The 16,530-nt window shown below is 35.5% G+C and overlaps 1 protein-coding gene across 5 annotated transcripts in view; it reads left to right on the top strand.

The window, feature by feature from the left end:
- Positions 1–16,476, top strand: part of Atp11c (ATPase phospholipid transporting 11C) — a 191,759-nt gene extending 175,283 nt beyond the window's left edge. The window contains exons 28-30 of one of the 5 annotated variants that reach the window (XM_005358514.2): positions 2,321–2,474; positions 10,521–10,625; positions 13,947–16,476. In XM_005358514.2, the coding sequence (XP_005358571.1) occupies positions 2,321–2,474; positions 10,521–10,622 (256 nt within the window). In that variant the 3' untranslated portion in view covers positions 10,623–10,625; positions 13,947–16,476. Of the gene's footprint in view, positions 1–2,320; positions 2,475–2,592; positions 2,659–9,760; positions 9,852–10,520; positions 10,626–13,946 lie in introns of those variants that run through there. The other 4 variants (XM_026784837.1, XM_026784836.1, XM_026784838.1 and 1 more) reach the window with 4 other exon arrangements.
- Positions 16,477–16,530: the final 54 nt, after the last annotated feature.

Raw genomic sequence — 16,530 nt, 5'->3', positions numbered from 1 at the left:
TAGGAAAGGCAGGATCACCATAAGTTCAAGGTCACCCTGAGCTATACATAGTGAGTTTGATGCCATCCTGAGATACAAGATCTTTTACATCCTCCAAAAGGGAAATAGTTTCTCTTTTGAAAATCTATTTAAGATAAAATCCTTTAAAAAACATGATCAGATGTAGCGGACCATACCTTTAATGTCAGAATTGGGAAGGTAGAGATATGTAGCCTGATCTATGTAGTGAGTTCCAGACCAGTAAGGGCTACATAGTAAGAAATTGTCTCAAAATAAAACACACACACACACACACACTGAATCACTTACAAAGTGTGTAATTATAGCATATATTTGGCACCTCTATAGTTAATGATTAAGAAGCAAAACTGAAAAAAAATACTTGTTTCTTTAGTATTATGCAACTAAACCAAAATTTACTAAATGCAATATATAGTTGTCTACCCAGAATAATTCTTTGACACTGAAATCAACTTCTAAAAGTTAAACAAATTTCCATAATAATAAAATATTTCTATAACCTAAACAATTTCAACCCTTTATACAGACTTTTTCAATCATTTAAATGAAAAGACTTTGTCATACTTATACAGTGATACCTACTGAAAATAAAGTACAGTAGTCTTCCCTTGCTTATGGTTTCGCTTGAGGGTTTTACTTGTTCTCAAAGAACCAGACTACTAAAAATCATATGAAAACTCTAGAAATAGGCAGTTCATAAGTTTTAAGTGTAGTTTTTGGTAGTGTGATAAAATTGCACCCCACCCAGCTCTGTCCTGCCAGAGACATGAATCATCGTTTGTCCCTTGTACTCAAGCCATATGTACCACTTATCTGTAAATTGCTTAGTAAAACAATCTCACTTTCAGGTCAGCAGTCATGGTAGCACAAAGTTTGTATTCAACTAGCCCTTATTTTGGGTCAACAAAGTATAAGCATAATGATGCTGGTGACTTTATTGTGCTTATTTTTTCATTATTGTGTTATTATTGTTGGAAACTCTCAGGGGACGGTACTAATCATTAGCTTCAGGTACCCACTAGGGCTCTTGCACATACATCATAGATAAAGGAAGATCAGATATTTGTTTTATTTTTGTTTCTTGTAGTTCTGTGCTTAAGCAGAATTGCCCAGCTACACATGAACTTAAATTATAAAACAACCAACAAAATGGGACTGGAGATTATATAAAACTTTATCTGAATTACAACTAATTGCTCTGGACATGTAAAACATAGAGACATTGAAACCCAACCCTCCTTTTTAAGATTAAAAAAAATATTATGCGGTATATATGTGTGTGAATGGGTTTGTGCATGTAAGTACAATGTGTGTGGAGGTCTGAAAAGAAACTAGTTCATGAAGTGTGATGCATGATCAATGATCTAATAAAAGAAGCAAGTAGTTATTAACCTGGAGTTCTTGAGTTCCAAATCATTTATGATGATCTGGTATGCATCCTGACCTTAAGCAGCTACTGTCTTCACCTCAATTTAAAGTAATACTTTAGATAGAAAGATTATGTGTTATACAGTTTAGAGGATAAGGGAGATAGGATGTGTTTCTTAACTCTATTTAACAGTTCAGTGGAGGCCTGCAGGTGGTGGCACACGCCTTTAATCTCAACACTCATGAGGCAGAGGCAAGCAGATCTCTGTGAGTTTAAGGCCAGCCTGATCTACAGAATGAGTTCCAGGACTACTAAGGCTACACAGAAAAACCCTCTCTTAAAAAAACTAAAAGACGTAAATACATAGAACAGTTCAGTGAATGATTTAAAATAAAATCCATTTCAGATGAAGGAGTCTCATGGATTTGGGATTCTAAGGTTTACTATCTTATTAGCAGTTATAGTCTGCCATCTAGACACCTCTCAGTTATGAGTGTCTGTGAACTGTACAGTTCTTCTTCATATATTTGCAGAAGTTTTTAAGGGGATAATTCATTTAAAATGTTAGATTTATGAATGAGCAAAAAATCCTCATTTTAATAAGGCAGCTGAAGAAATAAATGCTTATTAGGTTGGAAATTAACTTCATTTCTCTTAAATATCTTTAAGCTCTGGCATTTTCCAATACATAAAAATATTCACCATTTAGCAGCTTTATGGTTGATTGCATGATTGTTTCCAAGTCAGATGAATTTTATTTTTTTTTTTTGATTCACATCCCTTTTCTTTCTAAACGTTTGGTAAATGAAATTTGTATACTGTTTTGGGAATATTCTAGAGAAAATATTTTTTAATGTGTGTGAGGAAGATTCCTTTTAAATGTAAAAGACAGGAACTAATTTGGTTTTCTGTGTTTTCTTTCCATCCCAGGCCTTTTCTGAAACAACAGAGAATGTATTTTGTGTTTGCTCAAATGCTGTCTTCTGTATCCACATGGTTGGCCATAATTCTCCTAATATTTATCAGCCTTTTCCCTGAGATTCTCCTAATAGTAGTAAAGAATGTACGAAGAAGAAGTGCCAGGGTAAGAACTACATTTATGTTCTAGTCTAATATTTGGAAGCGGCTTCACTGTCACCGTGAACTGAAAACCTTATTTAGAGAATTGCATTAGTTACAGCATGTTAAACCCCTCCTTGCAGGTTCATCACTTAATTTCCTCTTCTGCATAAAAAGTATAGTAAAAACTTCGTTATCCAATGCAGGTGGTAAGTAGATTCCTTAATAGTGTTCTATGTGATCTTTAGTAATCCATATGGAGTATCTCATATGCTCCATATGGAATTTTTAAAGGGAAAAAGACTTTATTTTGTATTTATCTCAGAATTAATTTTCATATCAGGAATTTCCACACCAACATTTCAGCTTTGACCTTAGAAATTGCCGATTTTTTTTTCAGTTGATAATCCTAATTTACCTTTCAAACCTGTCCCCTTTTTTTGATTATAGTGCTGCTTAATCTCTGTGTTGCTTCTAGCCCTGTCTCCTAGCAGTATATTCAACCAAAAGAGAATTCCTTACTCTTCAGGACACACTTGTGAAAATTTATGATAGTTCCTAAGTGTGTTTGTATTGTTAACTACTAAATTATATTTCTGCCAAGAGAAGTTATTTCCCTCTGGCACATTGCCTGATACCTTTTGGACATTTCTTTAAAAGCTTTTAAGTGAAAGGGTTAGAATTGCCTGAAAAACCACTGGAAAATTTTTACCAGCAGATTAATTAAGTATATCCTATTCCTGCCAACACTTGCTCACTTTGTTAAAATAAAGTCCTGTTTTCTTCATATTGATTATCAACTAGCTCTTATAACACCACTAAGGCAGTATTTTTGGGAAATAGTGTGGTCATGACCACCTGATGTAGTTAATCAAATTATCAACCAATTGAGCTACAAAGCTGGTATATCACAGGGGTTTTCCTGCATATTGAATTATGAAACCAAGTTTTTTGACATTATGTAGGCATGAAGATATGAAATTATTGTCTTCAAAAGTATTTTTTTTAAATATTTTATTTATTATGTATACAATATTCTGTCTGTGTGTCTGCCTGCAGGCCAGAAGAGGGCACCAGACCCCATTACAGATGGTTGTGAGCCACCATGTGGTTGCTGGGAATTGAACTCAGGACCTTTGGAAGAGCAGGCAGTGCTCTTAACCTCTGAGCCATCTTTCCAGCCCCTTCAAAAGTATTTTAAAGAGGGCCTAGGAATACAGCTTTGAAAACATTCATGCCAAACCGGGCGGTGGTGGCGCACGCCTTTAATCCTAGCACTCGGGAGGCAGAGGCAGGCGGATCTCTGTGAGTTCGAGACCAGCCTGGTCTACAGAGCTAGTGCCAGGACAGACTCCAAAGCCACAGAGAAACCCTGTCTCGAAAAACCAAAAAAAAAAAAAAGAAAACATTCATGCCCTCAGTCCGGGGGCAGGGGAGAACAGTATATAGCTAGGTGGCCAGAATTGCTCTGAGCTTCCTATTTTTATGTGGCTTATGGGATAGGATGATCATAATTTAGTATAGATAAGCTGTATTTGTTTGTTCTTTTAATCCTTCCAGTGGCCTTTGACTAGCTCCATTGAGCCTGTTTTTTAGTTTTAGAATAGAAAGTAGTATTGATGGAACCGTTTTCTTCCAGACTGGCTCAAATGGCAATTTTCATATAGCCAAATAAAAATGATCAAGTAAGACAAAGGGAAGGAAAAGAGAAAGAAGAAAAATGGCTCAGGGACTGCAAATATATGTCAGTTGGTAGAATATGTTCCTAGTATACACGAAGCCCTGGGTCCCATCCTCAGCATTGCCTAAAATCAATATAGTGGCCCATACCTGGAATGTGCAACAAGAGGATCACAGCTCAAGGTCATCCTTGGCTAAACCCTGAGACCCTGTGGGAGGGAGGGAGGGAAGGAAAGACCATTTCTCAATACAGAATTTACAAAGGAGGTTCTCTTGCATAACTCTTCTAATTTTTTTTTTAATCAGAAGAGTACATTTTGGGCTGCTTCTAATGTTTCTTTTTGGGAAAATGAAGCTCATGTTGCAAAATGGCTCATATTCAAGCTTCATCCTCTTAAGGGTAAAAAATGCCCAGAATTCAAAATCTTCAAATGTATCATCCCAATATCTCTTAGGCCCTCTCTAAAAATGAGACACCAGCTGGAATGGCCAGTGATGTTTGTATAGACCATTAACTGGAAGGATGTTGCTGGGAAGCAATAGATACCTCGTCTCAGAGCATTTTTATTCCATGTAGACAAGAGATTCCAAATTTCAACTGAAAGCATAGAATGTTGCCAGTGGGTCAGCATGAAATTTTTTGTGGTTTATATCCGTGACAGAAGGAATTCTAATGTCTGTGCTATAGCTTGGCGTGAAAATATGCTAGAACAAACAGGAAATTTTCCATAATCATTTTCATTCATTTAGTCATTCATTCATTTATTCCTATCCCTTTTTGAACCAGTAAACATTTGTTGAACCACCTGCTGATGAACATCTCTCTATATAACCAGTGTCTGAAAGGCTAAATTGTTTTTCAGACTCTATAGGATTCTTAGAGTGACAAATGTGTCAGAACAGTTATGAACACTAAACTACACTATCTGTGTGTCGGGGGGGGGAGTAGGGGAGTACAATATATATGAATGCATATAGGCCAACAGAATCATGACAACCATAGGTCACATCAGAGTTCATTAGGCTATTGATAAACAAAAAGAAGCCAACTTTTAAACAAAGCAGGATGAGTATCTTATTTTCCATAAATATATTAGTCTTTATGTTTAATGTCTAATGCTGTGACAGCATGAATGATTTCCTGTTTTGCTCAGCATTCCTTGTTAAACGATAAGGTAGGCTTACTTTAATGTGAAGCAGATTACTTTACAATGGGTCATGCTCAGAGCCTAGCAGATTATATAATGGGATGAAATTGAAATGTGTGTCCCTATCTAGAGTAGAAGGGGCCCCTAACTTCAGTATTCATACTACACATTCTCTACATACTCCAGAATTGTCTGTAGCTGTTTATAAAAGGAGACTTCACAGTAGGTAGTGAGCATGCCTCTATGATATTTGAAAAGGAAGCTAATATATTTAATAATTATAAAAGCGTCTTTATTTTGGGTTCCTCTCAATTCAATTTATATTGTCTGAGGATTCGTGATGCGTCCATTAACTACTATAGTGGTCATAATTCAGGGATGAGTAAAACATGGCCCCAGCTCATTGGAACTTTCCTTCTAGTTACATTATAAAGTGTGTCCATTCTGGCCGGGCTATGGTGGCGCACGCCTTTAATCCCAGCACTCGGGAGGCAGAGGCGGATCTCTGTGAGTTCGAGACCAGCCTGGTCTACAGAGCTAGTTCCAGGACAGGCTCCAAAGCCACAGAGAAACCCTGTCTCGAAAAACCAAAAAAAAAAAGTGTGTCCATTCTGAACCCTTCTGAACAAATATAAAACATAATGATACAGTCAATTATATGGTTTTTGGTAGCATAACAAGATTAGAGTAATTTCCTCCTAAAAATCTCCAGTAAAAAAAGCTAATAATGGCAGCCCCCAGCACTGCTGAAATCTGTTATGATGTTTACATTATAAATAATGCTCACGGGGATGGAAAGATGGTTCAGCAGTTAAGAGCACACGTTCTTGCAGAGGACCCAGGTTCTCCTAGTAGTTCACAACCATCTGTAACTACAGTTCTAGGGGATCTGATGCCTTATGACCTACACAGCTGTTATGCATGGTCATGGTTTACAGACAAAAATGCAGGGAAATACTCTTACACATAAAATAAATCTCAAAAAAATATAAATAAAGAATGCACGGTGGGAAGAATTGGAGGGGAGATGAATGTGATCAAAATAGCTTATACTCGTATATAAAATTGCCAAAGAATAAATACACTTGCAATAGGCTGAGGATAAAAATAGCCCTTTGGAATATTTATGAATCTCAAGAGAAAATTAGGAAGAAAAGCATACTATTTGCCAGGTGGTGGTGGTGTACACCTTTAATCCCAGCACTCAAGTGGCAAAGGCAGGCAGGTCTCTGTTAGTTCAAGGCCAGCCTTATCTACAGAGTTAAGTTCCAGAATAGCCAAGGCTACACAGAGAAACCCTGTCTCAAAAAAAAAAAGGGCTGGAGAGATGGCTCAACAGTTAAAAACACTTGGCTTCCAGAGGTCCTGAGTTAAATTCCCAGCACCCACATGGTGGCCTACAATCATCTATAATGGAATCTGATGCCCTCTTCTGCTGTACGTGAAGACAGAGAACTCATATACATGAATAAATCAAATATTAAAGAAAGAGAAACATATCAATGAAAAAGTCTCAGTAAACTATAAATGATTATAAATGACAATTTTCTAATTTGAATTTTTAAAAATATATCTTTGAAAATAAGCTGACTCAAGTCACTTGAGTTATAGTTGGGTTGCAGTTCATTTACCTCTTAGCTTAATTTTCGGTAACAAGGGGTGTGTGTGTGTGTGTGTGTGTGTGTGTGTGTGCGTGCGTGCGTGCGTGCGTGCGCGCGCTTAAAGCCTCATCTTTAAAGATAGTAAAATTTACACCAGGCAGTGGTGGCACATACCTTAAATTCTAGCACTTGGGAGGAAAAGGCAGCAGATCTCTGTGAGTTTGAGGCCAACCTGGTCTACAGAGTGAGTTCCATGACAGCCAAGGATACACAGAGAAACCCTGTCTCAAAATAAAAAGAACAGCAAAGCTTTTCCAATTTATGAAATGGCAAAGCTGCAAACCATACCATTGGCGGTGTTTGATGCAGCTACCATTGAATATTGAACAGTGAAAGAGCAAGATAACACCTGAAAATGAGTTTAAAGTTTAAGGTTTGAGGTATTTCAGAAAAGCTGTATCTCATATAAACACAATAGCCTATGTGTAAATCATTGAAATACCCCTGGTACCTCTGTACCCTCTAGGCAAGTAGTAAATACTACTTTACTTTATATTTCCTGCATGGAGATTTCCAACTTTCCTTATGTAATGTTTTCTAATATAATCTACCTCAATCTAAAAGGAGGTTTCACTGCCTGGTAGACATGAGAAGAGTTGTTTAATTACTAGGAAGTGACCCACTAACATCCTTATGCCTAGTGTGAGTGATGTCTACACAAAAGATGAAGGAATATTCCAATATAGATATGAAGCTATTTAAGAGGAGAACGCAAGGAAAGAAAAAACGTCAGCTATGTGACTAAAGTTCCCAGAGAATGCATTTTGAAAAATATATCATTTTAATAATAAATTGTAAAAATGATGTCATGTTGCAATACTTACAGTGTCATATACAACCATGTATTCAAGAGGACAGTACTGCTGAAAAAATGTATTAATGAAAATAAAATGAAATTGTAATCATATTGTAAGGAAAACCTCTACTGTCATGGTTCTTGGGATGTACCTTTATCCTTGACCTCTTTGGCATACTGCTACTTAAGCTGCTCTCAAAGCTCTGTAGGTGACTGCAAAAGAGTGTGGACATTTTACACTGGTTTAGCTCATCATCACCTGTCCTATCTACCACTACCAGTTGCTAGTTCTGTTTTTTATTGTTTTGAGTTCTTTCTTTCATGTCATGCTTTCTACTGCTTTCTGTATGCTCATATTTTCTTTTCTTTCTTTATAAAGTCTCTAAACACTTAATCTATTGGCCCCTAAAATTTTTGCTTCCTGTACTACTTTTATCTGGTGGTTGGATACAAGTTTGAACACAACAAAATGTGCTTATAGTTGCAGTCTCTAAATAGATAGGCTTGTACATTAAACTTAGGAATGGGGACATGGTATCATGTTAATCTTGTTGCAAGGTTTTTGCCCACAAAACAGAAGATGGAAATAAATTTTTCTTTCAGAATCTGAAATATTTCTCTAGTTTTATCAATTGGTAATTTGCATATTACCAGTATGTCCCCAACTTCTGCATTTAAAGTAAAATATAAATGGGAAGAAGTATAGTTATATTAAAATACAAATAAATGCAAGTACTTGTATTTAAAGGTTTGTTATTAAACTCTTGGATATGTACATCATGTGAGCTATTTTCTTTTCCTAAGTCTATTTAATGAATAAAAAGTTAAGAGTAGTCTTCTGATTGTTTGGGTGGATGTTTAGTTGTTTTGGGGTTTTTGAGACAGAGTCATATTTATAGTGATCCTCCTGCCTCAGCCTCCTGAGTATCTGGACTATAGTGTGTACCACCACACTTGGCTAATGGATAATCTTGATTAGTGGAGATTTTGAGTTCATCTCCATCCATAGTTGACCTCCCATCTTCTTTCTTGCATGGGCAGTGCCAAAGCCAACTCTGCAAATTATGTCATGATTATAGACATGGAAAAAGAATCTCTCAGATTTTCTAATTATCTAATATAGCCTTGAATATTTTTAGTTTGAAGAATATGTGCTTTACATAGGAAAAATTTAGCCTACCTTTGTAAAGAGGTCTTTTATGCAAGAAAAATAGTGAAACTGAATTCTGCCATCATAAAAAAAAATTAACTGCTAATCCAGGGGCAAATGGTAGGATGGTTGTACCACCAAATATTTTCTCATTATATTGGTTTTGATTAGATTTTTAACATGTAGCTGCCTAACTGCATGTTGGTCCTTTTATAATGTCTGTAAAATTGAATAGGAAAGATAGTTACTTCAGGTACATTAGTGATTTGTGATGGAACTTGATTTTAACTCTCTGACCAATGGATTTTGAACAAACATAAGGTAGTGAATTAGTGATTAGAGATTAACATTTTTAAATGAGAGGCATATTAGAATTATTTTATTTAAAATAGTACATCCCCATTAAAACAATTTTAAGTTCGAGCCAGATGGTGGTGGTGCATGCCTTTAATCCCAGCAATTGGGAGGCAAAGGCAGGTGGATCTCAGTGAGTTCGAGGCCAGCCTGGTCTACAAGAGCTAGTTCCAGGACAGGCACCAAAGCTACACAGAGAAACCCTCTCTTGAAAAAACTAATAATGATAATAATAATAATAATAATAATAATAATAATAATTTTAAGTTGATATACAGGAAAATAGCAGCTGGAACATATAATAGATTATTTTTAACTAACTCTACTTTTACTTTAGTAAGTAACGTCTTCAAAACTAACTTGTCATTTCTACTTCTAGTTCTCAAGGTTTCTTTTTAAATGTTTTACATCTAAGAGAATATTTACTTTTTCTTTTCTTTCTTTCTTTTTTCTTTTTTTATGGTTTCTGCATTTCTCTCTTTTCTACTGCAATTTTCCACCTTTTGTGCAATTGTGAACAAGGTAACGAAACGTCTCCCTTCCTCAGGAACATCTACTATCTTCATGCTTTCTCAAACTTCCAGCAATCACAGTTTCTCTTGGAGTGAATAAGGTGATTTCCTTTCTTAATGTACCAACTTGCTTGCATCCTCATTGCCTGACACCATTTCTGATTCTTCATAGACAGTTGTTTCTCATGATTCATTTTTATATTTTCTATTGATACTTAAAACATTTTACCATTTTCTTTTAACCATTTAGTCACCTTCTAAATTGTCTTACTGGAGAGAGAGTAATTTTCAAAAACTTAAACTATAACTTTGTAATATGGGATATGCAGTATAGTAGCCATGATGTTAGAACTAGCCTGTTCATCAGGACAAGAGTATTTTGCACAGATTTTTTCTTTTTGACACACTCAGCACCAGCACAACTTTCAGAGGTGTTCACCAAAAGGATGGTAAGGTTCACTAATCAAGCCATATTGACTCATCTTACCATATAACCTACCACTGCCATCCCAGAAACCCAAGTTTGCCACATACTGCTAATGTCTATTTACTTCTACCACAAAAACCAGTTTGAATTGGAGACTTTCTTGGTCCTTTAAATGTATTCAATTGAATGTTATGCGTTTGCTGTATAGTAAAATAAGTGATTTGTACTATGGGGCCAGGAAAGTAGTCTGTAGGAAATGATTTCTTTTTTCTCCTACATTTTTGTCACCAGGTAGGTTAACCTATCTTCAAATGCTTTAAGTATCTTTGCCTCACTATTACAGAGCAATCTGAGCTGTAGAAGGGCATCTGACTCATTATCCGCCAGACCTTCTGTCAGACCTCTTCTTTTACGAACATTCTCAGACGAGTCTAATATATTGTAACAGGTACCTAGTGTTAAACAAGTGGGCTGGCTTTAAAAAACAGATTAACAGCATTATAAAAAAATGAAAATATCACTCTTTAAATTTTCTCTGCTGTTGGTGTGGTGAACTTTATACTATTCTTTGCAAAAATATAAAGATGCATTGCTTGGAATATGGGGAAATTTATACTTTAAATTTGCTAAAACTAATGAATTTTTGACGTTTTCAGAGCTGAATGTTAATACAATATAATTTGTGAAGAACAAATTGTCATGGCATTGCCATCATGTGAAAATACTTAATACTTATCTAGAAATATTATAATTTTGACTTATAAGGTTAATTTTGAAAATTCAAAGTAGATATTCCAAAATTGCATCTGTATAGTACCAAGTCAGTTTAGCATTGCATGTTTTTCTGGGAACTATGTGAAAATAATCAAATGTGTTTGTACCTTCATGTGCTGTGTCTGTGTGTTTGTAGGTATACACTTTTAATGTCCTTGTAAATGTCTAATCCCCAAATATATGTTAATGATCTAGTCCTCTAATTATAACATTTTTAATGTCAAGTTTTATTCAAGCTAAATGTTTCAACTCTCAGAGGTAAAATCTTTCCTAGCCATTCAGGGGGATGCATGCTTAATGACAAACTGTTTCCTAGTTCATGTTTCCAAACCACATTTATTTGATAGCATTGTTTTTATTTACCTCAAAAATATTTTAGAAGAATTAATATACCATAAGAGGGACCTTAGAACTCAGAATGATTTCTTTCATGTGCAATCTATATTTTCTACTGCAAAAGACTCTGACACTCCAGGTTCTGGAAGGTATTTTATCCACTGAAGATAATTTAGATGAATTCCTAAGTAATTTACTCATAAACTTGTCTACTTACAACAAGTCAATACAGTTTATAGTGCAGATGATCTTTATGTGCACATAAATATTGTGATATATGGTTGCCGGGCGATGGTGGCGCACGCCTTTAATCCCAGCACTTGGGAGGCAGAGGCAGGTGGATCTCTGTGAGTTCGAGACCAGCCTGGTCTACAGAGCTAGTTCCAGGGCAGGCTCCAAAGCCACAGAGAAACCCTGTCTCGAAAAACCAAAAAAAAAAAAAATTGTGGTATATGAATAACATTGTGGAACAATTTACTTTGAATCTGTTATTCCACCTTAGCCTATTTTAATAGATTAAATCTGTTGGTTCTTTCACCGCCCATCATTCACCACATTCTGTGTCTGCAGTGCTATTTTGGAAGCAGACTTCTTGTGCTACACTCAGCATGTTATATATTTTTAATGACTTACCTGCATGTGTTTCTCCTCTGTAATGAGTTTACTTCTTAGTGGCCTTCAAAGGCTTTGACCATTTTGTTCCAGATTGCTTTGTCCTAAGTAAACCATGAGATGCATCTCAGCTATATTATTTGCATTTAATTTTGTATCCCCCTGGATTGCTTTCTTTAGCTTGGTCTGTGGTTGGGGCGGGGGGGAGACGCTCTGCTGAGTAGCAGACACTGCAACTGCTTTTGGCCTCTCCAGGGCCTCAACTCCTACAATATCTACAACTTAGGAGTTTTACAAAAAGCTGTTTCATTTTTAATGTAGTTATTTCTTCCAGGAATTGATTTCTGTGTAGCATTATTTCTTCTCCAAGGAAAATATTTGGCAATTCAGCCACTGAGTTTGTTCCTTGGTAGATAATGGGACAACCTGATTTCTTTCACATATTCTCAGGGTGAGTGGCAACCTTATTTTGGTTAAAGTCACTATGACCTGAAGACTGGGGAACATGAATAGAAACCGAAGGTATTATAGTCAATTTATAGTCCATAAGAAACGCGTCTTAGGTTGGGAACAAAATAGTACTCTCTTTAAGATCTTCTTCCATTACTGTATTTCAAAAATGTTGAGTTTTAGACCATCAAGATGGTTCATTAGATAAAGGTGCTTGCTGCCAAGGCTGACCACCTGCGGTCAATCCCACATGATGGAAGGAGAGAACGACTCCTAAAGGCTGATCTCTGACCCTCACAGATGCACTATGGCATGTGTACACACATATACATGCTAAATAAATACATTTAAAAAAAACTATAAAACTTGATTTTAGCATGGAGAATCAAAAGGTATTCCCGCTCTTCTTGATACATAACTTCAGTGTTTATATTTAGTGGTCAGGTCGTCTATTATACCCCATCCCAATCACAGCATGCAATGATGTTTAGAGGAGAAAGAAGAATATGCAGATTTATTAAAGAAGTTTCTCTGGTTTTTTAAATATATGATGAATAATAAAAAGTTTGAATCATAGTAAATCATCTACCAAAAAGAAAATTTAACTTTGATATTATGGATGGTGGGGTTTTTTTTAAGTAAAGGAGTATTTTCACAGAAATTTTCCAAAACTAAACATCTCAAACTTCACAAATCCAGGGGATGGGGCAGTAAAGTGCTGGCTGTACAGGCCTAGGGACCTGAATTCAAGTCCCAGCAGCCACATAAAAACCCAGGTATGCTCGTACACTTGTAATCCTAATGCTGGGAAGAGAGAGAGGAGAGGATTCCTTGGAAGACAAAGCAAGAAAATTTGTGGGGCTTCCTGGCTAGTCAGCATAATCTGTGGGCAAGCCCCAGGTCCCATTGAAAGACCCTATCTCAAGAAAAACAAGGTGAGGGTCGAGTGTAATGCTGCATATATTTAATCTCAGCACTTGGGAGGCAAAAGTAGGTGAATCTCTGTGAGCTCAAGGCCAGTCGGGGCTATATAATGAATTCCTGCTCAAAATAGTAAAAAAAAAAAAGGTGAATGGCACCTAAGCATGACACCAGAGGTTAATCTTTGCCTTCTACATGCCTTTGCACACACATGCATATATACTTACATGCATACATATATACATACATACCCAAAGATAATTCACACATCAAAAAAAATAAGCAATTTATTCTTTGCAATTTCTGAGCATCTGCTATGTGCTAAGCATTTTACTAGATGCTAGAAATGAAACCATCATGTTCCTGTATTCCAACAGCTCCCAGCTTAATAGGCAGTCCCAGTGTGAAAACCTAGTAGGAGAACCCTGGAGCAATCCAAAAGCAAAGAGCAAGCCTGAACTATTCAGCTGACAGATGAGGAAAAATGTAGAAATCTGGTTGTGGTGTCACTCTTTTTTCCCCTCCTGCATGTGAATAAAACTTGGCACTTCTGGTAAAACAGTTGCTTTACTAGCATAACAAAATTTACTACTTGGTGTATTTTTTAAATGTTATACAGATGGTTATATATTGTTACCAAAATAAATTTTGTAACTCTATATTTTAACCTTTTCAGAATCCGAATCTTGAACTGCCCATGTTGTTGTCCTACAAGCATATTGACTGTGGTTGCAGCTAAAGAAAGAAAGCATGAAGGAACAACTACAAAAGATATTAACTCAGGATACTCAATATGCAACAAAAAACCACTCTCATGTGTAGGGTTCAGAATAAATGTCCATTAAAATACCAAATAACTCTCCTAACCATTTACAGTTATTGTAAGTAGCCATTATGGCCAAAGTTAAGAATTATATGAAAGTTTAAAGTAAGCATACTTAGAATTCTGGATTTAGATAGAATAATGTAACTAAGAAATGGGTGCTCTTTTAACCCATTGACTTTGTGAATGGATTTAAACATAGTAGTATAAAGTAGAAGTCATGCAATGGGAATGAACAGATTTTGCTAATACAGTGTTACTTTTTTGCCTGGCAAAAGACATAGGCTGTTTGTATCACATTTCTTGTTCCTGCTGAGTGATTATCTTATTTTTTCCACATACAAAAGGAATACTTGAAAATACAGAAGGACTAAATGATATTACTGCATCAGACAAAGTAGTTCATCTTCTATTCAATCATAGGCTAATTGTCTTGGTCTAATATCCTTTCCAAAAAAAAATACCTTGAAAATATTGTGTGATACTGTTAATTCCAGGTATTATTGTAGAAAGGGGGTTGGAAAAGGTTATTTGGTGTGTTTTCTTCTGAATTACACACCACTTATGTATTTAAGATGACTAAATTTGAAAATAAAATACTTTGGTCACTTGGGTAATAGCCCCTCAAAAGTTAAGCAGTACAAGGTATTTCCGGTGTCAATTTTGCTGGGTAATGAGTTAAGAAGGGTTAAATATATAAAAATAAATGCCATTCTTAACATTGGCATTTTATAATTCTGTGTGGCAAAGAGGGGAAGCATAGCTTATTTTAAACTACTAACGGTTTTTATTTGAAAAAGGTTGTATTTGTGCATACATACAGCACTTTTTTAAAGTTACCAATTTGGTAGGGGAGAGATTCATCCCAAAACTATTCAGTAGCTTGTAGAGACATGGCTCTTTGGACATGAATGTTGTCTCTTGTAGCTGATTGGGACAGGCGAGTGGTCTAATTCTGAACTGTGAGATGGGCTTGGTAAGATTCTCAAACTTCTGGACAACAAAGAGGTTTTAACCCCTAATAGTTCACTTAAAACATGAAGTCTTTATTTGATAGAAAGACTACATTTGAAAGCTAGACTAAAATAATATTTAAAAAATATTTTTCTATCAGTTTCCAACTTTTTTTGTCTTCTGACATTCCTGTACTGTTTGTTTATATTGTACCTTGATTTAGCAAAGTATTGCATTCTTTCTATTCCAGTATATTTATATAGTCCATATGGCACATTTGATTCTTCCATATATATTGTGTTGATGTTTAGATGTAATTTTTCTTGAATTCTAAAAAGGTCATAATTTCAATTATCAGAAACCATTCCATAATTACTTAATTTAATTTGTTTTCGTCTATCAGTATTATTTTTGAGTGTTTTGTTAGGTGTCACTCACAGCTTAAATGTGCTGTGTGCGCTTGTAGCCTGTATTTGAGGTGATCTGCTGAAAGCAAAGTCTTTCTATTCTTTGCCTATTCCAAAGAGCTAAAACATCTAACCCAGGAAAGCTTTGCTATTTTGTTATTGTTGTCGCCATTGTTGTTGCTGCTGTATTATTATTTTACATCAGAACTATAAGGACTGTGAATAGCTGTAAGAGCCAAATAGAGAGGCTTAGTTAATGAAGAACGACTGAGGAGTTAATATATATCTGGATATCCAGGATAGTAGATAATAAAACTGAGTATATGTGACATGTTGCAGTGGAGGGAAATCTAGATAAGCAAGTGAGAGGTATTTAGAGTCATGTCTCAGACAAATTACATTGTACACTGCAGCTCAAATCAGAGGATCTGGGTTTGCTTTTTGAAAGATTTTTACTAAAGTTCTAAAACATGGCTAACATGGGATTAGCAGATGAAGTGACTTGAAATGAGCCATCCAGTATTCCTAGCACTACAATCTAACCACTCCTATATCAGAAGAGGGCAAGAAATCAGTTGTAAAAAAAGGAAAGAAAGAAAACCAGTAGGACCATATTACCATAAATAGAATGATTTTTGAATGATCAAAATGTCCATGTAATTTTCCAAACTGTTGTCTTTTGTTTGAGGGTGTTGCCTATTAAACAGAAAATATTCATTCCATATCTACTACATATACACCAGCAGCAGTATAAATGTAAGCCTAAATTTGCAAAAGTCATAATTTAGTGATGGAATTTTTTAATAATATGCAGTATATAAATGTGCAGATTTTATGCAGATGTTGATAAGATCATTTTTCAGCTTGTAAAATGGAACTGCAATATTACATTTTTCAATTTTTTACATCTACTTCGTTGCTTTCTAAAATGAACGTGAATGCCATCTTTTATGAATGCAACTTGCCTTTTTCATTACAGAAATTTTCGTCTCATGTAATCAATAAACTTTGGTATGATATGATTAATAGTTGAGCCTCTTTTTTAAAGTATCAATTTGATATTAAAGTTTTATGGG

This window comes from Microtus ochrogaster, chromosome X, assembly GCF_000317375.1.
Source record: "Microtus ochrogaster isolate Prairie Vole_2 chromosome X, MicOch1.0, whole genome shotgun sequence".
NCBI lineage: Eukaryota > Metazoa > Chordata > Mammalia > Rodentia > Cricetidae > Microtus > Microtus ochrogaster.
This window is presented reverse-complemented; position numbering and strand designations above follow the sequence as displayed.